Raw genomic sequence first — 25782 nt, 5'->3', positions numbered from 1 at the left:
ATTTAGACTAGAGGAATATTGTCAAAGTAAATTATGTATTCGGTGAATTTACTGCCACCTTTCGACACAAATAATTAACACTTTTTAGAACGCCATTTTACATTTGATCCTTAATTTGATATGTGTTAAATTTGTTAAATGTCAAAATGTATCTCCAAAATCGCCATTTACTCGAGAGGAGGCCAAAGGTACTTATGGCGCCATCGCTCGAAAAGGTGGCACCATACCTTTGGCCTATCTCTATTTCAAATTCTCTTTGCTTATGCGGAGTTATAGATATCTTTGGCAGGGTGTATACTCGAAGTCGGTAGCTGAAAATATATTGTCGCCACAACTCTCTGACATTGGGGATTTTATCCGTCTTGTATCTATTCAACGTGCAAATGATTTTATCTCGCAATTTCCAAAGAGGGGAATGCGACTATGATGAATACCTAAATAAACCACATATACAAGGAAAACTATCTAGTACCTACGTATACGTAGAATGGACTGTTTCGTTATTGTGTCGGTATGTGTAGTGCGTGTCTTTGTGTGTGAAGCCCTGAAACCACTCTTTATCTCTATGGTTCAATACTTAGGTATAGGTAGGTATCTACGGCGACTCAGCAGGCGGTTGCTGTTCGCCATTGTTTGCCAACCATGCGACGCCGCGCCGGCATTACAGAAATACTCCATGTTACCTGACAAAGTTACGAGCAAAATCTAATACAAGTGTTGAGTGTAAATACCTACAGACAGAGTTACAACTAGCGTCTTCCACTACAACTTTGACGCAAACATAACTACATGCACGCGTTAAAAATATCTAGAAATAACGATGATAAATATGATAATATTTATCTGGTATGGAAAATAACATGAATTGTTATGCTTAACGGCGACATTAGCGTCGTTACGTTACGGGTGACGGGTGACGACGACAATAATGATTAAATATTACGGACTAATTATAAACAATATGTACGACAATGCAGAGCACAGCGGATCGCTCGCGCCACCCGCTGACGCAAACCCGCAGGACACCTACTACTACCGTCATTTACAGTCAATACGTGATAGCAGTATGTGTCACCTTGCCTTTCATGTTCAGTCGCTACAAGTATACCGGGTGTGGCCTGTAACATGAGCAAATAATTAAAACATAGATTGTACTCCTCAAAAGGTGACACTATTGTTCAACAACTTTTTAAAATAATGTTCATACAAAATAAATATTATCTTCAATGAACGCCATCGCCATGCCATATCATTCTGATTGACTTTGCTTGTCAAGCTATAAACATAACAAAATTCGCAATACAATGCATCTTAGAATTAACTTTAAAGTGTATTAAAAATCAAACTACAAGTTATTTTTTAAAGTTGTTGAACAAATGTTGGTCAGTATGAGAAGTACAGCCTACAGTTTAATTTTTTGCTCGTATTACAGGCCACACCCGGTATATACTACTAGTTACATCTGATTTATCGGGTTCGTGAACTGCGCAACACCGTACTAACCATACACCGTAGGTACAAGTTTACAATAATACAATTATCCATCCATTTAAATCCTTTATTCATGATTTTACACCAACATGAAATATACACTCAAACTTACATAAACGTGAAATATACACGACACGACTTACATGAAAACCTGTACACAGTGTTATTGCTAGTAACAATCTTTATTCAACAATGTGTTAGGTACGTACAAATACAAATACAAATATTTTATTAATAACAAAAAGTTACAGGTCGTGTTGGGATAGTGGGTACATTCTGTACATATCTCCTCTCTCTGTACGTATCTCCGATGTCCCCTTAAGACCTCAAGCTCTGAATGCACTGGAACATTAATAAATCCTTACATTAGACATTCGATGTATATTAACACTGTACTATTAAGATGTTCACACTTCACAAACATCCGCTAATTCATCATCGAGATGAAAATGAATGAAAGTAGATAGGTACCCAACCAACGCATACGCATAGATAGCCAACGAATTTTAAAAAATGTAGGTACCTACAATAAATCCATATCAAAACCTATTGCGATATCAGGAGGTATAATTGCTTTGTTATTCTCCTATTGCTCAAAACACAGCTAAATTTATCACCGTTATCAACTGTATCGACGAAAACACTGAACTATCACAACATGCACCGAAGGCCGATATTGAGTAACAATAATGACATGGTTGTGTTGTATTGCGTGGGTCGGTCGGTCGGTCACCGGCGCGGCGGCGGCGGCGGCGGCGGCGGCGGCGGCGGCGGCGCGGCCGCCAGCAGCGGGTCCAGCTTCTTCATGAGCCGGCAGGCGGCGCGCGCGTCCACGTCCGCCAGGAAGAACGCCTCGAACCCCGGTAGCGGCCGCAACAGCGCGTACAGCCGCTCTGCGTACTTTCTGCCACATGCATTAAACATACAAACATCATCATGTGTGTTCATGGTCAGAGCGCCGTCATCAACATGACTAAAAAGGTTAGGCTACGATTAGGTACATGCATCAACAAAATTGCTTAAGGAAATAAAATGCTGGGTTACTATGGTCTGGACCTTGCCCTAGAAAAATGCACCCAAAAACGCCACTTTTAATGCCTACCTACTCACACCTAACCAGGAGCTAACTGAAATGATACACAGTTTAAGGCTCAGATTATAGTGCATTTATTTTTCTCGTTTATTGGCAAAGAAGCGCACCGACCGACCTGGTGTCCTGGTTGCGATCATCCAGCAGCGCCGCCAGCGAGCGCAGCACCAGCCGGCGCGCGTCGGCGGCGGAGCGCGGCCGCGCGCGCAGCAAGCCGCGCCCGCCCGCCGCCAGCGCCGCCGCCACCACCAGCAGCCGCGCCGCCGCGCACCGCACCAGCCCGCTCTTGTGACTGACGACAACCAAACACAACAACTAGTAGCCTCCTCACTTCCTCCCACTACCTACTGAAACACGTTGAAGGTTAACACTCACTCGGCGCCGTAGAGGCAGAGCGAGGTGACCGCGGGCGCGGTGGCGGCGGCGGCGACTACCTGGTCGAGCGCGAGGTTGGCGGCGCGGCGCAGCGCCGACGCCATGCTGCCCGTCTTGCCCAGCAGCGCCGCCAACGCCTCGTCGAAGTCCTGCCCACAACAATCCAACTGATCTAACTCTCGCCTTTTATTGACCGAAGTACTCTATCGATAGGTAAAAACCGTATACAAATCCGTTCAGTAGTTTTTGAGTTTATCACGAACATAGATAGGTACACACAAACAGACGGACGCGGCGGGGGACTTTGTTTTATAAGGTGTAGTGATAACCGAGATTACTAGAGCGAAAATCGATTTCTAGAAGAATTTTAGACAAATAGTGTGTAGGAATTTTAAACAAAAGTCCTCTCCTTCACGATTTTCGTCGACATCTCTTCTAAATACCTAAACCTGGTATGGATGTGTTCCTCGTGGTCTCTAGAATACGAATTGACCGGTTTTAGTTTATGGAGGGGGGGACGTGTCGAAAAAAAGAGGGGGAAGGGGGCGGCCGACCAGCATTGATATTTGTTCACATCTTGAGTCCTATGGGACCGATCGGTTCATGTGAGGTGTCGTTTGAAAGAGTATTAAACGTGCTATTATTGGTTCATAATAACTATAGTCTTAACTGTAGTCGTTTACAAAATATTTTAAAATATTTGATTTTTTACCGTGCATGAATGGCATAAGTACTGACAAAACATGCGTCTAACTCAATATATTATAACTTTACCGCAATTAATGTTATTACAAAATATACGAGAAATTTCATTAGCTTTCCAAAAACATAAGTTTTATTGCTATAAGATATTATATAACCAAATAATAATGAATTTTGTTCAGCATGGGTCACGCACCATCACGTAAATGGCGGGCGACCGACCTCAACTGTTCATTATTTCTCGGGTTCTATTTTACTGATCAATTGGTGATGGATACTATTAGAAAGAATATTAAACGTACTATAAATGGTTTCTAATAATCGTAGTCATAACTGTAGTCGTTTACAAAATAATTGAAAATATATGATTTTAACCGTGCATGGACATAAGTACTGGTAAAACATGCTTCTAACTCAATAGATTATAACATTGCCGCAATAAATGTTTTCGAAATATACGGGAAATTTTATGAGCTATCCAAAAATATAAGTTTTATTGCTGTATAATGTTGCATAACTAAGATAAGTGTAATTGTAATTGTTAAGCCTAGCAAAGCACGGTAATTTTGTTAAACTGCGACCGACCGATCTCAAGGGTCCAGTCTGAAAACCAGCGCTAGGCCCTCTGCTTGGAGTGCTTGGCATATGCTGAGATTGGAGCCCATTGCCCAATCATTCGTATATTATTATAATTACCTATCTTTCTAATTAATTTGTACCTATTTTAGTATTTAAGTTTTATATATTGTACTTAGTTGATAAGGTATTTTTTGTGGCAATAAATATTTTTCTGATTCTGATTCTGATTCTAATCATGAATTTTGTTCAGCATGGGTACTGTGCACCATCACGTAAATGGAGCCCGGCCATCGTTGAGTTTTCATTATTTTTCCGGTTCTATTTTTCGGATACTTGGTGGATACCATTTGAAACCATATTAAATTTTCTGTGAATACTCGATTGTTTGAAGTCTGAGGCCCAAATTGAACCATTTTAATAATATTAAAAAAAATGTTTAATTTTTACCTAGAGCGCCTGGTAGACCAGCAGCATTCTATTATTGTTTGACAGTACATTTTATAATCTAAGTTTCCGAAACGTGAGGTTCTGTTATAAAATATCGATATAAATGATGGTTTGTTTGTTTTGTCTTTTATCACAGGAAACTTAAGTATGTTTTGTCAAAAGCCCAGTTCTAGGTTCATAACATCGTTCAGTTCGTAGCTTTCATGATTGCAAGATCAGTGCATATAAAGTACTTAATATCTGTGTTGTTATTTGACTCACGTCTACACGTTTCTTTCGACCGCTGATATTGGTTCAACCCCACTCCGTAATTAATAATTTAAAATCACCTTGACATCTAAGGCTTGCTTGTAGCGCTTTAAAGGGATATTTGTCGCCGCACGCTCGGATGCAAAATAAGTGACTACCGGCGGCGGTGAAGCGCCAAAAGTATGTTCCCTTGGGCTCGGGTTATATTTTCGTCCCTTTTGCGGTGGAAACGGCGGGCTGCTGGGGTGCTGACGCGAAACAATTTGTGCGTGACATAGGCCGTCGACTCAGGCAAAAGGGAGAGGATCCCCGCTCCGAATCATTTCTGGTGCAGAGGCTGTCCATAGCCATTCAGCGGGGTAATGCCGTGAGTGTTATGGGCACTTTTGCACCGGAAGCGATAAGGAACGGGTTTTGACGGATAGTTACTTTCGTAATTATTTAAGATGTATTTTGTATTGTGTCCAATTTGTACATAAAAATTCAGTAATTAAATATTATGTAAGTTTAGTGACTACCTACTATTTGAGTAGCAGCGTAGGTCCACATAGGTGATAGTTTCAGCTTTAGATGGTAATTAGCATTTATGGTCAACATTTGTAATAGGTACTCAAGAAGGTACATAGGTATAACATATATGTATTATTAATACAAAATTTTAAAGGGCCTCTGATTCTTTGCAAATGCATTTCAATGCAATATATTTTTATTTATGGTCTACCACAATTAATTTTGGAAACAGTGAACAATAAGTATCCGTGAATTCCGGTTTTAAGTATAGTAATAGTAACATTAGGTTAATATTGAGTAAAATATCTATATTTATTTACTATTTTATTTTGCGGTCTAATTTATAGTTTTTGCTTACCTACTTATTGATTCATTAGCGTTTGGCATTGTAGTTTTAGCTTATAAGTATGACTCTATTGACAGTTAGGCCCAGGTCTCCTATTTCATGCTGTACGCGGCGTCTGGCGTCAGCGTCAACGTTTTTGAACAAAAAAGACGCTGACGTCGACGTCTAAAACAGACCACAACAGTACATCTCTATAGTAAGCATCGTGACGCAGACGCTGTAAGCTGCCGATGGCGTTTATAGGAGACCCGGGCCTCATGAGATTAGAGAGTACTACGGTTTTTAAATAACGCTCGTCTGTAACTAGGTACATGATCTTAGATCTATAATAGCGACTCATAACTTCTCTGTTCGACTGTAAGTCATACAAGAGAGTTAAGTAGCGATTTCGATATAAAAAGCTATAAGTAGACGACTTTATTACACGTTTAGAACCTTAAGTGCAAATTGCAGATTATTACTCATATAGATGTTAAGGTTGTTCAATTCACTTTGAGCTATAAGCTATAACACTAGCAGCTTAACATACATTATAGCGCCCAAAACAGCTACTGTAGATCTTAAATCTTTAGATGAACCTTTTAAAAACTTTTATGTCACCAGAGCCTGTAAACTGTAAACTAAGACTAAATATGTGGCTATTCTAGAGCCAGGCTAGAATGTCTTTAGGTAATAAAATAGGTGCTTAGTGTCGCCTAATTGTTTGTTGGGATATATATGACAGTGCGCAGTGACCCATGCTGAACAAAATTCATTATTACTTGATTATATAATATCATACACCAATTAAACTTATGGTCCTGGGAAGCTTATGAAATGTCTCGTATATTTTGTAGTACATTAATAGCGGTAAAGTTATAATTGATTGAGTTGAGCATATTTTAGCAATACTCATGTGCATGCACGGTAAAAAATCATATGTTTTCAATTATTTTGAAAATGACTAAAGTTATGACTACAGTTATTGAAACTAATTATAGTACGTTTAATATTCTTTCAAATGGTATCTATCACCAACTGATCAATAAAATAGAACCCGAGAAATAACAAAAAGTTGACGCCGGTCACCCGCCGTTTACGTGACAGCGCTTAGTGACCCATGCTGGACAAAATTCGTAATTATTTATTTATTTATTTATTTTAAACTTGATTGCACATACAAAAAAGTACAACAGGCGGACTTAATGACTTAATTACTTGGTAATGTAATATCATATACCGATAAAACTTATATTTTTGGAAAGCTAATAAAATTTTACGTCATTTTGTATGAATATTATTGGAGTAAAGATATAATGTATTGAGTTAGTCGCATATTTTATCAGTACTTATGACATCCATGCACGGTAAAAAAACCATATATTTTAAAATATTTTGTAAATTACTAAAGTTATGACTACAGTTAATAAAAACCAATTATAGTACGTTTAATAACCTTTCAAATGGTGCCTATCACCAATTGATCAATAAATTAGAACCCGAGAAATAATGAAAAGTTGACGTCGGTCGCCCGCCATTTACGTGACTGTGCGTAGTGACCCATGCTGAACAAAATTCGTTGTTACTTGGTTATATAATATCATACACCAATAAAACTTATGTTTTTGGTAAGCTAATGAAATGTCTCGTATATTTTGCAATAAAAAAAATGCGGTATAGTTATAATTTATTAAGTTCGACGAATATTTAATCAGTACTTATGCCATCCATGCACGGTAAAAAATCAAGTATTTTAAAATATTTTGTAAACGACTACAGTTATGACTACGGTTATTATGAAGCAATAATAGCACGTTTAATACTCTTTCAAACAGCACCTCACACGAACCGATCGGTCCCATAGGACTCAAGATGTGAACAATTATCAATGATGGTCGGCCGCGATCTTTGCCCCCCTTTTTTTCGACCCGTCCCCCCCTCCATAAACTAAAACCGGTCAATTCGTATTCTAGAGATCACGAGGAACACATTCATACCAGTTTTAGGTATTTAGAAGAGATGTCGACGACTTTTTTCAATACAGGCCGGTTTCCACCTATCTAAAAGGACCCCGCAGCAAACATAGGGAAAAAGTGGTTTTAGTTAAATCTCACGAAATTTTAGTATGATGTTAATTTGGCTCTCCTGATTATTTTTTTGTATGGACATAATTCTCTCAGAAGTATACTTTCAGAAATAATCAAGTATATATTTTTCTATTTACGCGACATGTTTTCTAAAATCGATGTATTTTTGTTATGACACGCACTGACAGTTATTGACGTATAAGGTGCAGCCAACAACTGTCAAGAGAAGGAATTACGTAAATAATGGTTAACAAACACATATTTTGTATGAAACAATTATATTGATTATTTCTGAAAGTATACTTCTGAGAGAGTTGTGCCCATACAAAAAAATAATCAGGAGGGCCAATTTAACATCATACTAAAATTTCGTGAGATTTAACAGAAACCACTTTTTCCCTATGTTTGCTACGGGGTCCTTTAGGACTGACTACTTGTTTATGGGCTCTAGTTGCGATGGTAGAGTAGTGAGTACTTAACTCACCGGTCTCTTGGTGTAGCCGGTGTGGCTGAGCAGCGCGGCCAGCGCGGCGCACGCGGTGCGCGCCAGGCGCGTGCGCGGGGACTCCACCTGCGCCGTCACCTGCGTTCATATTCACTGTTATTATCATCACAACAAAGACATCACTGTCAAATGAGAGACAAGTTCAATAACTGTTATGAATCTTGTGTCGTTCTTGACTCGCCGATAAAATAATTGAGGTCTATATGGGTGCCAACTTCTGTGCTGTGTAGGAAATCCTGAAATCATAAAGGATTTGACTAAACTATAGTTCGTTTTTTTAACATTATAATAAAGGTAAATAAATTTTGATGTGTCTTTCAATTGAAAAACATGTTTTAAAAATAAGTCACGGCAAATCGTATGTAACATTTATGTATATTCTTCTGCTTTCATAATTCTTCTGATTTTTAAAAAGCGTTTTTCAATTAAAACTAAAAGACGTGTCAAGATCGCTTACCTACATGTTGTTAACGCACTTAGCGCATTTGCGGTAGCAATGAATATACCTACCTTCAAACAGCAACATTGTTATAGTAGAAGAGCCGGCCGCAAATTTTCTAACCGACTTGATACCACGATGAAATGCACAATGGTTTCCCATAAAAGTGATGCTAAGTCCGAATTCGATAGTCTGCCACGGCGGAACTTGCCGAAAGTACGAAAAAGAAGGCCACTTCCGGTGCGAAAAAAGGGGGGTGATTTAACCCATCTGCACCTCTAGCACATCTTGCATCCGCGACTTAGACCGCGACTCGAGTCGCCATTCCCGCGGCTGTCAAATCTGTCGATTTCCGTAGCATAACTTGTACCCGCGACTGCAACAGCCGCGTAGAGAACTCAAAGTCGCGGCGCGACTCGTCAGTGTTACCCGGCGAAATCAAAGTCTAAACAAATCGATATTTGCAAGTGGCAACACTGAATCGGAAACCAGGGATGCGCTAAATCATTCGTTCTTTGGTGGTAAAAAATCTAGTTTTTTGTCGATGGTTAAGTTTTTCCTGTCAAAGTCAAGGAACTTTCAAATTTTGTCAATATTTAATTACGGGAAAAAATATGAAAAAAATGTAAGTAATAGAGCCTTATATACTTAATATTGATAATATTCCTTAAATTATATATTGTTTAAACATTTCTGTTTAATAAACCTTTTATATAAAATATTTTTGTAAGTAACTATAAATAATGGAATTGCTATTATTGGTTTTGTTCTCATATTCCTGTTGTAAATAGTGTTTTTTTTTTCAGAATAAGTTCAGCATTATCCTAGACACGATTGATATTTTTAACGGAACGTGCCAACGGGACCCGAAGGTGAGAGTCAGGAAAAGAAACACACTAGGCAAGCTTGTAGGTTTCAAACGCGCAGCTGTCCCCTTTTCTAAATTAACTAAGATGTGAGAATGAGAAGCGCTTTAGCTTTAAGAACACCACCGAGGAAGTGAACTATTAATAAGAACCCTAATGGTCATGGCGTACCTATCTAAGCTGCCGCAGTAACTCTCAGATAAGTTTCATAAGTTTTTCTTGTGCCAATAATGGATGGCATGTGTGTGACTGTGTCACTGTTTATGATTTGACAAATTTATATGAAAAGCTTATTTCATAGTCCTCGATGAAGTCATGACCATATTTTATTGTTTTGTTTACAAACCAATTTTCTTTCCAGGGTGATATTTAATTCTCCTACGCCGCATGTCGAAGAATAAGGAAGAGGGAAAATACTTTTCAAGGGTAATAAAGAAGATTCTTACAATTTCTCTATTGTGGTTCTAGAGGTCAATAATGTCAATATATATTAGGTTTAATAATTAGAAGTCGACTATTACAAGAATATATAAGGCAAAGCAATATACTATTAATTTAAATATTAAATAGTTTTTTTTTCTCTCCTGTATTTTTACCTGAAAAGAAACAAAAATAAAGTAGGTAGGTACCTAGAACTCCTAGAAGCCATGATTAGCTCCCCAAGGCCCACTTCATACCTAATGCTGACAGCAACGTATCATAGCATGATCGTATCAGACCCTGTCAAACATGAAGTGAAACATCTAGAACACGGGTATAATCTAGAGGAGTCTCAATATGGTAGACCATATGATAACCGTACCTATGCTACGCAGACTATGACATGAGCGTAACGACTCCTTCAAAATATTGTTGGTGGTTGGGAAGGTTCCAAACGGTACCTAAATAGTAAGAGATTGTTGAAATTAGACATCTAACCGTGATCCTAAATATTACTACTAAGACTATGGCTTACTTAATAAGTTGGATAGTTTGTTTTGTACCTACCGTACCATCGGCTCCGTTAATGTACAAGCAAGCGGGCTCCGTTGTTAGGTTGATGAAATTTTTGAGTAAGGAAGTCTTAGGATTACTTTCACAAACTTACGAACCTGAATTGAAATTAAAAATCCTACATATGTGCCTATTTACTTAATTGAGTACCTACAAGCTAGCTGTTTGAAATTAAAGTTGTAAACATGAGTGTGTTGTGGTACTTGTAGGTATCACCGTGCATAATCGATATAAGAGTGCGTAAAGCGCATTTAGTGATTGTTCCATACTTCCTTATTCCTTAGGCCAATAAGTAATTATACAAATTATATTATTACCTACATAATATATGAAACTTGTTTTTAAGTTATAATTATCATGAGTTTAGTTAAAAAAGTACAAGCAAACTACCCGCGAGAGCGAGTCGCGTTATAAAGTCGCGTAGACTTCGACTCGCGGATTGACATAAAGACGAGAGAATATTTTGTCTCAAAATAGGCAGTTGTGCTACGGGTTTTAGTTCAAAGTCGCGATCGTTGTCATTTTCTGACAGTGACACCTGATCGCGAGTTTGTCGCGGCTCTCGCGCGTGAGTTGTGCTGCCAACACGCGACAAGCCGCCAAGTCGCGCCGATCTGTCACTTCTCGCGCCTGTCGCGGCCAGTTGTGCTAGAGGTGCTGATACCGAAATAATAGTTATGGCAGCAGTTAGAAATTTACATGTAGACACATAAAAGCGAAGTCTGCCAGTATTTTTTTTGCCGGAAGTGCTTGGCAGACGCTCTCAAAGGTGGCCAACGGGACCCCTAATTTAACCCATCTGATACCACCATGAAACCAATTCCAGTCGGTAGGTATGAACCCTCATGTCAGGAATATATAAGTCTGCCAAGGCTTTTCCTGCCGAAACACCTTGGCAGACGAGATTATGTAAGCAAGGTCGGCATCGGTTACCCTACACTAACCCATCTGATACCACCATGAAACCAATTCCAGTCGGTAGGTACGAACCCCCATTTTAGGAATATATAAGTCTGCCAAGGTTTTTCCTGCCGAAACACCTTGGCAGACGAGATTATAAGCAAGATGACCATCGGTTACCGTACACTAACCCATCTGATACCGCCATGAAACCAATTCCAGTCGCTAGGTATGAACCCTCATTTCAGGAATATATAAGTCTGCCAAGGCTTTTCCTGCCGTAACACCTTGGCAGACGAAATTATGTAAGCAAGGTCGGCATCGGTTACCCTACACTAACCCATCTGATACCACCATGAAACCAATTCCAGTTGGTAGGTATGGACCCCCCTTTTGGAAATATATAAGTCTGCCAAGGTTTTTCCTGCCGAAACACCTTGACAGACGAGATTATAAGCAAGATGACCATCGGTTACCGTACACTAACCCATCTGATACCACCATGAAACCAATTCTAGTCGGTAGGTATGAACCCTAATTTCAGGAATTTATAAGTCTGCCAAGGCCTCTCCTGCCGAAACACCTTGGCAGACGAGATTATAAACAAGATGACCATCGGTTACCGTACACTAACCCATCTGATACCACCATGAAACCAATTCTAGTCGGTAGGTATGAACCCTAATTTCAGGAATTTATAAGTCTGCCAAGGCCTTTCCTGCCGAAACACCTTGACAGACGAGATTATGTAAGCAGCATCCACATACGAGGGATCCGTATTTTGGGATTATACAGATTACGGACATTATTAATAGCTGTAGGCTTATTTATTACTTTATGCTTATACATATTTGTATATTATTATGTTATTAATAAAATATATTTATAATTTATTAAACCTAAACTTAATACATTGGGAATTCATTACCTGCTTATGGCAGTAGTAGGGATAAGTGGGTGAGTTCTGGCTCACTGAGCCAGGCCAACTGTAGCAAAATGTCATTGTAGCTCGAATCTAACCTAATCTATTTTTATTGCTTTTAGAATATTTCAATTATCTACTTTTGCAAAGTTAAAGGTTGAAATCTCTATTTCGCAAAATGGAATTTTAATGTGACTTTAATGTATGTGCAGTCTACTTAGTAATTGGGTTTTAAGATATAAAAACACACATTTTATTTCCTATCCTAAGTATCCTATCCTAAGTTTATTCAAATAATATTCTGAACATATATAGTAATTAGACTGGTCATATTTTTCATAAAATCGATTTCGACTGGCAAAGCATATTACTTTTTGGCAACCGGGTTTTTTAACTTAATTAGACCCCGCTGAATCCGAATTTGCCGGTTGCTCGATCGAAATCTTGACCGGAAGTGAGATATTTGACATTAAAGGTCCCTTTTTTTCGTTTTTTGTAAATAACTCGTAAACGGTGGCACATAGCAAAAAATGTTCTATTACATAAGTATTCTGCGTAAAATTGCCTACAAGAAAGATTCAGTTCAATTTTTCGCTAGGATCAATATTCAAAGAGATTTTAACGCGGGAAATTTAATTATAATCACTTCTAAGGTCCCGTTTTTTAGATTTTCGTAAATAACTCATAAACGGTGGCCAATATCAAAAAATATTGTTAGACGTTAATAATCTACACAAAATTTTGAACAAAAAAGATTCAATATACTTTTCGCAGAGATCAATATTTAAAAAGATAATAAAGAGGGAAAGTTAATTATAATAAATTCTAAGGTTCCTTGTTTTTATTTTTTCGTTAATAATTTGAAAAGTATGACTCATAGCAAAAAGGCCATATGGGGGGGTGGCGATCTTGTGGCGTAAATCAAAATTCAAAACGGTGTCAGTTATAGAGTGTAAGAACGTGCGGCTAACGGCTATAAAAGTAGTACAACTAAACAGGTCGTTTTTAGTGTTCTGTGTTTACGTGCCAACAGACTCATTAGATATCTTAGCGGATTTTGTTGAGTGCTTAAGTGAAATTCGTGCTATTACCGATGAATGTGACGCGGCTGCGGTGTTTATTCTAGGTGATTTTAATGCGCACCCGAGCGCTCGTTTTGGTTCCGAAGTTTTGAATTTTTGTAGTGAACATGATTGGGTCTGTATTGACATAGAATTGCTTGGATTGTCTTCTGACGTGCATACCTACGTAAGTGATACTCATGGCATTGGAAGATGGTTGGATCACTGTGTAGGTTCACAGGCTGCGCGACAGTCTGTAGTCAGTGTAAATGTCCTTTATGACGTACTATGGTCCGACCATTTTCCATTGCAATTACGCTGTAATCTTGATATCTTAAAGCCTAGTGTAATGGTTAGTGACCTCCGTAGTGATACAACATGGGGGGAAAGAAATTCAAATCAAATATCCATTTATAGTGATTATTGTAACATTAAATTAAAAAATATTGATTTTCCATCCGCTTTAACTGAGTGTAGCGATAAATTATGTAACAAAAGTACTTGTAGAAAGATATTGGATGATCTATATGGGTCTATTGTAAATGTTCTAGTCGAAGCGTCGCGTTTGAGTGTTAAACAACATTCTGGGGTTGGAAGAAATCATTTAAAAAAGCGATACGTTACAGGTTGGAACAAACACGTAAGGGAGTCTCACCGAGAGGCTCGGCTTAGCTTTCAATATTGGTTCTCATGTGGTAAGCCTAAATCTGGGCCTATATACCAAAAAATGTGTGAAACTAGAAAAGTGTTTAAAGCTAAACTAAAATGGTGTCAAGACAATAAGGATCAGATAAAAATGGATATGATTGCTTCTCATCATTCAAAAAAGGACTTTTCTAGTTTTTGAAAGGAAAACAACAGGTTGAATACTAGGCCGAGCTTACCGCTTAGCGTTGAGGGTGTTAGCGAGCCGGCCCTGATAGCAGAATTGTTTAAGGATAACTTTAGAGTGCAATCCGTACTGGGGCCAGCTGCGAGCAAACCATACCACTGCCAAACTAGGTTACATGAGCAGCACATTCTTTTCTCGGCTAAGGAAGTCGAAAAGGTCATAAGGAACATGACTCGAGGAAAGTCTCCAGGACATGACTCACTGAGCATTGAACACCTCCAGTGCGCTGGTGTACACTTTCCTAGGGTACTCGCCATGTTCTTTTCTCTATGTATAGGTCACTCATACTTACCTAGTGATTTAATGAAAACGGTGGTAGTGCCGGTTATGAAGAATAAGGGTGGCGATGCCTCTAGCATCGGAAACTATAGGCCTATCTCCTTAGGAACTATTATTGGTAAGGTATTGGACAGTATGCTTGAAAAACAACTGAAGATGCACCTCAAACTGCACGATGCTCAATTTGGTTTTAGGGCAGGCTTATCCACTGAAACTGCAATATTGAGTCTCAAGCATACTGTTCAATACTATAATGAAAGGAGTACACCGGTATTCGCATGCTTCCTGGACCTGTCCAAGGCTTTCGACCTTGTGTCATATGATAGATTGTGGGCAAAACTGGAGACCGAAACGAGTGTTCCTAGGGAGCTTATTAGTGTGCTTAGGTACTGGTATGAAAACCAGAGCAATTGTGTTAAATGGGCCGGTTCGCTCCCAAAAATGTACAAGCTTGAGTGTGGAGTAAGACAGGGCGGGCTTAGCTCGCCCTGTCTTTTTAACCTGTATGTGAACAGCCTGATGGATGAGCTCAGCAGTGCCATGGTCGCCCAAGTAGCACAGATAGCTCTATAACTACTCACTTTTAGTTCTATCTAATGCTCTGTGCGTATTAAGACACTTATAACAGCACACTCGTGGTCCTACAGCTGTATAATAGATTTCAGTGATATTTATATAGCTTAGGGCTGATTAAAAGCTGCATTACGGCTCTGAAAACTACCATTAATACGCAAAGAGTGATATAAAGGTATATTTGCTACGAACCTATACAGCTTTAAGGGTTATCAAATGCTTTAACCGTTATAAGGTCTGTTTAGTGGATAAAATTACGCCATGTGCTGTATAAGGAGGTAATTGTGGACTTTTATTACGTTGACTTATTAAGGGAGCACAAGTGAACTATTATGAAGCTAATAGACGTATAATGGAAAACATGTGGCACATTATACAGCTTTTCGCTTAACATGTTTACCGCTAAGCAGCTTTTATTACGCTGACTTTTAAGGGACCACGAGTGAACTAATATGAAGCCAATAGACGCATAATGGAACACCTGTGGCGCATAATACAGCTTATCGCTGAACGTGTTTACCGCTAAGCAGCTTTTATTACGCTGACTTTTTAAGGAAGCACGAATGAACTATTATGAAGCCAATAGACGTATAATGGAACATACGTGGCGCATAATACAGCTTATCGCTGAACATGTTTACCGCTAAGAAGCTTTTATTACGCTGACTTTTAAGGGAGCACGAGTGAACTAATATGAAGCCAATAGACCTATAAATGAAACACATGTGGCGCATAATACTGCTTATCACTGAAGATGTTTGCCGCTAAAGCAGCTTTTATTTTGCTGACTTATTATAAGGGAGAACGAGTGAACTGTTATGAAACCAATAGACGTATAATCGAACACATGTGGCGCATAATACGGCTTAGCGCTGAACATGTTTACCGCTAAGCAGCCTATTATACTACCATAGAGTGTGTGTATAGCGGCTATTTAAACGTTCACAAGATACCTTATAACTGTTTAGAGGTTCACTAGTGTATCGAAAGAACGATTTGGACTTTATAGTGGTTCATTTAAGTATCTTAATCAGATATATAACAGTCGTATGCTGCATATTAGAATTTTAACGGTTCACGTTGCTTTTTAACATTGACCGCCATTTTATTGTATATAACCTACAAAATTTAAATTACTTTTCCAACTTTTAGGGGCAACAATAACGTTTCGTGCATGAGTTCTTAACCTAAATCACTAGTTTAGCACTTCCTATAACGTATTATTAACTTTTTATCTCATAATTCCGTCCAAACCACTAAAATAGTTTTTACACAATAGCTTATTTATATCATTAATTTAGATAAATCCTGATTATTCTCGTGGCGCATTGAAATTTTCTTAGATAATGTATATATATAATGTCAATAAACTTGCATTCCCAAACATCTTTCTCACATTAATATATAAAAGATCATATACTAACATTTAACTAAACACTTTAACAAAATGACTTATGGTGTTGTTGCGCTAAAGGTTTTTGCTTCAATATAAATATGTTTTTTAAGGCAGAGGTGTAAAAGTATGTTAATAAATTATCTTTTATTCAGCCCAACGTCAATCTTTCCCGGTATTAGGACGCACATGTGACATATTAACTGAATAAAGGGTAACTGGTGGTCTCTTACCCAGTCAATATACACCTCTTATAACTCCTGTTACCCCTTATAATTCCATTAAATTGCTGCTACAATGCTCTTAAACAGCTATGTGAACTTAAGGCTGCATAATTTGTGCCCATTTAAGAGTTATAAAAGCTGAAAAGAGGATTATACAGCTCTTATGCAGCTTTTTTATTACAGCTTCAAGCGTATTCGTACTTCATTATGCGGCTGCTATACAGCTAATCTGTGCTACTTGGGCGGATGCTCAATTGACGGAAAAATGGTCAATAACATCAGCTACGCAGATGACATGGTACTGCTGGCCCCATCTGTCAGCGCCCTCAACCAACTGCTGCGCATTTGTAAGAGGTACGCGGAGGCCCATGGTCTGAGGTACAATGTCACAAAAAGCGAACTGCTCGTGTTCAAGGCGGGTAGCAAAACATACTCAGTTCCACAGGTAAAGCTGAATGGCGTTCCTTTGAAGCAAGTCACGCGTTTTAAATACCTCGGACACTGGGTCTCTGAGTCCATGAGTGATGACCTGGACATAGAACGGGAGCGTAGGGCCCTGGCGGTCAGATGCAATATGGTAGCTCGCAGGTTTGCAAGGTGTTCTAAGAATGTTAAAGTGACGCTCTTTAAAGCATATTGTCAGACCTTTTACACCTGCAGCCTGTGGGTTAACTACACGCAGAAGGCGCTCAGGGCCCTTAGAGTCCAGTACAACAATGGTTTTAGGATGCTGTTGGGGTTGCCGCGATTTTGTAGTGCATCGCAGATGTTTACTGATGCTCACACGGACAGCTTCGCCGCTATTTTGCGCAAAAGAGTGGCATCCTTAGTGAAGAGGTTGAGTGGCAGCCCAAACAGCATACTGAACACCATTGCAGAGAGATGGCAGGGGCGCTTCCAGGAGCACTGGAACCGTTTGCATTGCTCACTAGGTTATGTATAATTGTGTTTTGTCTGTGATAATAGTTATGTGTGTATTAATTAATTGTACTAACGCTAGCTCTAAGTTATTTTATTTTGTTACTAACAACTATGGACATAAATTATTCCGAAATAAATTATTTGAATTTGAATTTGAAAAAAAAAATCTTATACATACATAAATAATAAACGTAAAATTTCCTACAAGAAACATGCAGAACACTTTTCGCTAGGATCAATATTTAAAAAGACAAAGCAGCGGGTAAAAATAGGGACCTGGAAATTGATTATAATTAACTTACCCCCTTTAATACCTCTTTAAATATTGATCGTAGCGAAAAAGTGTACAGAACCTTTTTTGTGGACAATTTTATGTTTAATATTTATGTAGAATATTGTTTTGCAACGGGCCACCGTTTACGAGTTATTTACGAAAAACTAAAAAAAAGTGACCTGTGAACTGATTGTAATTAACTTTCTTCCTTTAATATCGCTTGAAATATGGATCCTAGAGAAAAGTGTTCTAGATGTTTTTTGGAGGAAATTTTATGTAGATAATTTATTCTTAAAAACCTATTTCGCTATGGGACACCGTTTACGAGTTATTTACAAAAAACTAAAAAAGGGACTTTAAAATTGATTATAATTAACTTACCCGCTGCTTTGTCTTTTTAAATATTGATCCTAGCGAAAAGTATTCTACATGTTTCTTGTAGGAAATTTTACGTTTATTATTTATGTATAAGATTTTTTTTGCTATGAGTCATACTTTTCAAATTATTAACGAAAAAATAAAAACAAGGAACCTTAGAATTTATTATAATTAACCTTCCCTCTTTATTATCTCTTGAAATATTGATCCCTGCAAAAAGTGTATTGAATCTTTTTTGTTCAAAATTTTGTATAGATTATTAACGTCTAACAACATTTTTTGATACTGGCCACCGTTTATGAGTTATTTACGAAAACCTAAAAAACGGGACCTTAGAAGTGATTATAATTAAATTTCCCGCGTTAAAATCTCTTTTAATATTGATCCTAGCGAAAAATTGTACTGTATCTTTCTTGTAGGCAATTTTATGCATATTACTTATGTAATAGAACATTTTTTACTATGCACCACCGTTTAAGAGTTATTTACGAAAAACGAAAAAAACGGACCTTTAATGTCAAATATCTCACTTCCGGTCAAGATTTCGATCGAGCAACCGAATTCGGATTCAGCGGGGTCTAATTAGGTTAAAAAACCCGGTTGCCAAAAAGTAATATGATTTGCCAGTCGCATCAAGAAGGAGAGCTATTTTGAATTTTTTTGTCTAGTCTAAATATCATTACTTATTCTGTGTACAGTGGAGAAAACTAATGAAATCATGCAATTTGATTTTGCTATTTTTAAATAAAGAGTAACTAAACAGTATTTTCCACAGTTGTTGGTAATGATACCATCTCTTACAATTTCTCTTCATGAACATTTTATGATACCTAACCTTCCAGTTTTCGCCCGAATTAATCAAAAAATTCACCAACTCCATTTACACCAACCAAATAGAAAACGGGTCCGTGTCCGAATTCGCGATCTCGAGTCCGGGTCCGCGTCCGGGTCCAGGTTCAGGTAGAAGTCGAATTCAAAATCTTGCTTGTTTTGCCGTAACTTGCTTAACAATCAATTAGAAAAAGACAAGTCGTCGAGGAGTTCCGTTCTGATCACCATCAGCAATACCACTTCATCAAATGCCACTGTTCTTAATGTAAATCCTTGTTTGCCTGATGAAAATACAAGAGTCACTATACAATGCCATTAATATTTGTAGAGTTCCCTCGATTCCTTATGGATCCCATCATCAGAACTTGAGCTTCACGAAAATATGACTTAAAAATCTAACGTGCTTAACATACATAACGAAGAGGACAAATCCCCAAACATGAGCTATGCGTCGTTGAAGAATTCCATTCTGATCATCATCAGCAGTTTCACTTCATCAAATGTCACAATTCTGAATGTAAATGCTTGGTTTGTTTAAAATACACCAGTATCACTATATATGTTAGGGACGTTAGGGTGGTTCAAAAAACATTTTTTTTCCTAAGGGGCACCCCCTTATTTTGTTACACTTATTATGTTGATAAAATACACCAAGTTTCTTAATTTATCTCAACTATACTTCGTTTTTTTTAGCATTAGAAATTAGGTAAACAATCTTGATGTGTCTTTTAATTGAAAAACACATTTTAAAAATAAGTTACGGCAAATATGTAACAATTATTAATTTAGTACGATCATTTATATTCGTCTGCTTTCATAAGTTATAGTTTTTGAATTTTGAAAAGCGTTTTTCAATTAAAAGACATGCTAAGATCGCTTACCTTCTTGCAAGCTCTTTCTAATGCTAAAAAAAACGAACTATACAAGGGGGTGCTTAACCACGTTGAAATTTTGTATGTTGTTTGAAACCCAACAAAAAGAGTATTTATGATTCAGAATTTTATTTAAATATCTGGTTTCACACTATTTGCACATGTGATGTATAAGTTTTGAAGTAGAAAAACATTTTCTTTCAAAATAATATCTTTTAAATCACACTTTCAAATAATGTTAAAACTACTACTTACATAAAAATCAAAAAAATAGTAACTTTTTTTTTTCATATAATTTGAAAAATTTTAAAGTGTTTAGGCACCCCCTTGTAGTTAAGATTGTAAGATTACAAACTTGGCGTATTTTGTCATAATATGTGTAACAAAATGAGGGGGTGCCGCTTCTTCTAGCTAGAGTTTGAATTTTTCCCATACAAACGTGAACCACCCTTACAAGATTTGAAGAGTGCCCTCGATTCCTCATAAATCTCACCATCAGAACTGGGTTTTGACAAAGACGGAACCAATCTGTATGTATATACTTACAAGTTACAACTCAATTAAAAAATAATTTTCAAAATCGATCCCGAAATGACGGAGATATCAAACATTAAAAAACCGAATTAATACCTCCTTTTTAGGGTTCCGTAGCCAAATGGCAAAAAACGGAACCCTTATAGATTCGTCATGTCTGTCTGTCTGTCCGTCCGTATGTCACAGCCACTTTTTTCCGAAACTATAAGAACTGTTGAAACTTGGTAAGTAGATGTATTCTGTGAACCGCATTAAGATTTCAACACAAAAATAGAAAAAAAAAGGTTTACTAACGAATGGGCCAAAATCGTTTCCCAAAGTATCACATCCCAAACTATGTTTCCCAAATTATCATTTCCCAAAAAATGTTTGGCAAAACAACTTATTGCAAATTTTCAGTTAGCAATAGTCTTTTTTGGCAAGTTATTGTTTAGCAAATAATTACTTGGACAAGTTTCATTTTACCAAATATTATTTAGTCAAATGTATCATTAAGCATAACTTACATGTCCCAAAATATTGCATGGCATACAATTTACATACCAATAAAGTGGAGGTTGCAGAATTTTATTTGTCTAGTATTTAACTGATCATTACATATACATAGTAAAATGTAACGTCAAAAAAAACATTCTTACTGCCAAAAATATGTAGTAAATGATCACTAAAATTAAAACTCCATTTTAATATAAAATGACAACCAAATTTGTTACATCTTGCTATTCTATTAAAGCAAATAACACCAAAGTAATCATTATAACCCAAAAATAGTAAAAAACTACCAATATTTAAACCACATTTTAGTTTAAAATGTCAAGCAAATTTTTTAACATCTCGTTATTCTATTAAATTAATTATTCCACTTCGATGACCTTTTTCTAGTACATAGTATTTCGTTTCTGTAGTCATGCCAAATGATAATTTGACCAAATAAATTATATGCGAAGTGTAACTTTGCTAAAGGTTCCTTTGGGAAATGAAACTATTGCGATAAGTTTGTTGGGAAGTGAAATTTGGCGAAATGTATTTGGCCGAAACGAAAGTACCACAAAACAGATAGGTACAGAAATCAACCTACATACAAAGCGCGCTCAAGCAACGCACACATAGACACTGCTCACGGACACGATATCTCGGACCAGTTGGGACCAGTGCGAGCGCGAGTGCCATCCGCTTGAGACACGCGTCTGTGAACTTTTTTGTGCAATAATGGAGAAACAAACAAAAAGTTATTATAACTGTACAGTGGACGGTTGTTTAAATTCAACATTAAACGGTGAATTGTCGTTTTTTAAGCTACCAGTGGTTTCAGAGAGAATGCGTATGCGAATTTATTACATTGTACATGAGAATGCGAATTTATTACACTTAAAAATATAATAATCGTGTATTTCGCCAATCTCGGAATCATCGCAAGATATTTTCTGTAACAAATTTGTAATATAAAAATGACATTAAAATTAAAATACCTATTTGAGTTATTAATGTTATTATTAATTATTATTTCCATTCTTCCCGTTTCATCCTCAACAATAAATCAAACAACTAAATACGAGATACGATACGATAGATACGAGTGCCACTACCACGATAGTTTTTTGTGCATAAGTCATAGTTCGCAACAATCGCAACCCTAGAGCGACCGCCGAGCGTAGGTATGAAAAGTAAAGTACATACATGTGATTGACTTCTGTACTTATCTATTTTGTGAAAGTACACCAAAAAAAACAATAAATTTTGGGGGTCCCCCATACTTGGAACTGAAACTTAAAATGTCTTTTTCATTAAACCCATACGTGTGGGGTATCTATGGATAGGTCTTCAAAAATGATACAATACAATACAATACTCTTTATTGCACGCCTCACATACACTTAGTTTACAATAAATGGACAATAACATAAACAAAGACAATAGAGGTAACAACAGGCGGTCTTATCGCTTATGATATTGAGGTTTCTAATATCATTTATTTCTAAACTGAATAGTTTGCGCGAGAGACACTTCCAAAGTGGTAAAATGTGTGCAACCCCCCCCCCTTTAACTTCTAAAATAAATTTAACTTCGCACTGAATGATGACATCGTACGGGGCTTAAAGCCCCCGTAACGCAGTGAACGTGTTAAAGTCACATTAAAATTCCATTTTTCGAAATAGAGATTTCAACATTTAACTTTGCAAAAGTAGATAATTGAAATATTCTAAAAGCAATAAAAATAGATTAGGTTAGATTCGAGCTACAATGACATTAGTTTGGGTTCAAGGCAAGGTTGCAGGGCCTCAACAAGGGAAAAAAGGGGGAGGGACTGTTGGCCTGGCTCAGTGAGCCAGAACTCACCCACTTATCCCTACTACTGCCGTAAGCAGGTAATGAATTCCCAATGTATTAAGTTTAGGTTTAATAAATTATAAATATATTTTATTAATAACATAATAATATACAAATATGTATAAGCATAAAGTAATAAATAAGCCTACAGCTATTAATAATGTCCGTAATCTGTATAATCCCAAAATACGGATCCCTCGTATGTGGATGCTGCTTACATAATCTCGTCTGTCAAGGTGTTTCGGCAGGAAAGGCCTTGGCAGACTTATAAATTCCTGAAATTAGGGTTCATACCTACCGACTGGAATTGGTTTCATGGTGGTATCAGATGGGTTAGTGTACGGTAACCGATGGTCATCTTGTTTATAATCTCGTCTGCCAAGGTGTTTCGGCAGGAAAAACCTTGGCAGACTTATATATTCCTAAAATGGGGGTTCGTACCTACCGACTGGAATTGGTTTCATGGTGGTATCAGATGGGTTAGTGTAGGGTAACCGATGCCGACCTTGCTTACATAATCTCGTCTGCCAAGGTGTTTCGGCAGGAAAAGCCTTGGCAGACTTATATATTCCTGACATGAGGGTTCATACCTACCGACTGGAATTGGTTTCATGGTGGTATCAGATGGGTTAAATTAGGGGTCCCGTTGGCCACCTTTGAGAGCGTCTGCCAAGCACTTCCGGCAAAAAAAATACTGGCAGACTTCGCTTTTATGTGTCTACATGTAAATTTCTAACTGCTGCCATAACTATTATTTCGGTATCAGATGGGTTAAATCAGCCCCCTTTTTTCGCACCGGAAGTGGCCTTCTTTTTCGTACTTTCGGCAAGTTCCGCCGTGGCAGACTATCGAATTCGGACTTAGCATCACTTTTATGGGAAACCATTGTGCATTTCATCGTGGTATCAAGTCGGTTAGAAAATTTGCGGCCGGCTCTTCTACTATTAACTGTCGTTTGGTGGACCTTATGCCTTTAGTAAGAATAAGGTTTACTTTTACTACGAAGTACCAGTTAAGAGTGTGGGCGATGGTACCTAATACAACCGTATACGAGTATGAATGATCGTACCTACGGTGAACCACCCATCTAACACAAGTGTTTGCGCAAACTCACACACGTCGGATGAAAAGGGGTTGAGGAAAAGAGGAGTGCGTTTCTATCAAACGGCTTTAAAATGAAAGCCACATAGGTAATAAGATTCGATGGGGTGGTGTGTTTATGAATGGTGATGTTGATTATAAGGATAGCGTAGCTAGGTACCAGTCGCAGCAGGTCTGCGAGGCGGCGCTCGGGCAGCGCGGGCCAGAAGCCGCGGAACAGCCGAGGGATCTCCTCCAGCACCTCCGCCGCCGCCGCCCTGCCGACACCACACGCACACACACACACATCCACAATACAGTCAGCAGTAGAAGTTGTTAAGCGGGCGAGGTGTTCAAAATGACCTTGAAACGCCCTTATTCTCTTAACAATAACGTCGCGTCAAGATCATTTTGAACACCTGGCGCGCTTAGCAACTTCTACTGCTGACGTACCTATCACGGCACATCTTGTTTTCTATTTTATTTACAATTTATACAATTTGAGCCATTTCGGACTGAGTGAAGTAAGTAAGTACCTATTATAATAACATATCAACATGATGTTGCGATCATGCGCCTTGCCGAATTATTAGAGCCATGTACGAATCATCATATATATAAAATTGAAAAACCAGAACGGGATAAAAAAACCGGGCAAGTACGAGTCGGACTCGCGCACGAAGGGTTCCGCACCACAATGCAAAAAAAAAAAACAAAAAAAAGCAAAAAAAACGGTCACCCATCCAAGTACTGACCCCGCCCGACGTTGCTTAACTTTGGTCAAAAATCACGTTTGTTGTATGGGAGCCCCATTCAAATCTTTATTTTATTCTGTTTTTAGTATTTGTTGTTATAGCGGCAACAGAAATACATAATCTGTGAAAATTTCAACTGTCTAGCTATCACGGTTCGTGAGATACAGCCTGGTGACAGACGGACGGACGGACAGCGAAGTCTTAGTAATAGGGTCCCGTTTTACCCTTTGGGTACGGAACCCTAAAAACGAGGGAAAAAGCGGGATGGCGCCTTACAAGTTTCTACAAATTTTTTGACAAGTTTCTCGAATACGACAAGCGTATGATAAGAAAAAACTGTTCCAATGTATTATCTAAATATGAGAATAGACTAGAGCATAAAAACTATCGCCTTCGATGCGTATTTAATTTACAATAAGCAAAAGAAATTTTCATAACAATTTTCTTTTTACGATTATCGGCCATTTTCGGCAACTCTCGGTTGCTTTCGTTTCGGTGGTGCTATACGTACAGACTAGACCAAATTATTCGTAAGTTAAAGTGACGTAAATTATGTTTGTCATGTTGGTATACAGTTATTTCGGCGTTTTTTTACACGAAGTAAAATAAAATGTGCTGTCAACCTCAACCTGAGTACGAGATGACTTATGCCATATATGACTTATCAATCAAAGTAATATTATCATATTATTAATAATTTGTATTTTGTTGTTTTAAATTTCTTTTTGAGTTTATTATTCAGATTGACTTTCACGGCTTCGGCAAACATTGCCATTCGTCCGGGGAACGGGCTGAGAATGCTGAGATGGGCCAAAAATACAAAGTTGATAGTAAGTTATGTAGGTAGATTAAAGTGCATGTTCAGATATTATTGAGCGACCTGATGAAAATAAGCAAATGTACAGTC

General features: G+C 37.8%; 1 protein-coding gene across 1 annotated transcript in view; it reads right to left on the bottom strand.

Annotated features, from left to right (window-relative positions):
- Nucleotides 1-1786: 1786 nt before the first annotated feature.
- The window catches only part of LOC134671812 (uncharacterized), a 33585-nt gene continuing 9589 nt past the window's right edge, over nucleotides 1787-25782 (bottom strand). The window contains exons 6-10 of the mRNA XM_063529641.1: nucleotides 24302-24398; nucleotides 8340-8438; nucleotides 2957-3105; nucleotides 2700-2873; nucleotides 1787-2395 (exon numbers count right to left, since the gene is read on the bottom strand). Of these exons, the coding sequence (XP_063385711.1) occupies nucleotides 2221-2395; nucleotides 2700-2873; nucleotides 2957-3105; nucleotides 8340-8438; nucleotides 24302-24398 (694 nt within the window). The 3' untranslated portion in view covers nucleotides 1787-2220. The remainder of the gene's footprint in view (nucleotides 2396-2699; nucleotides 2874-2956; nucleotides 3106-8339; nucleotides 8439-24301; nucleotides 24399-25782) is intronic.

Source organism: Cydia fagiglandana, chromosome 2 (genome assembly GCF_963556715.1).
Source record: "Cydia fagiglandana chromosome 2, ilCydFagi1.1, whole genome shotgun sequence".
In the NCBI taxonomy this organism is placed as follows: Eukaryota; Metazoa; Arthropoda; class Insecta; order Lepidoptera; family Tortricidae; genus Cydia; species Cydia fagiglandana.
The sequence above is the reverse complement of the archived record's forward strand: the minus strand, read 5'-3'. Positions and strand labels throughout refer to the sequence as shown.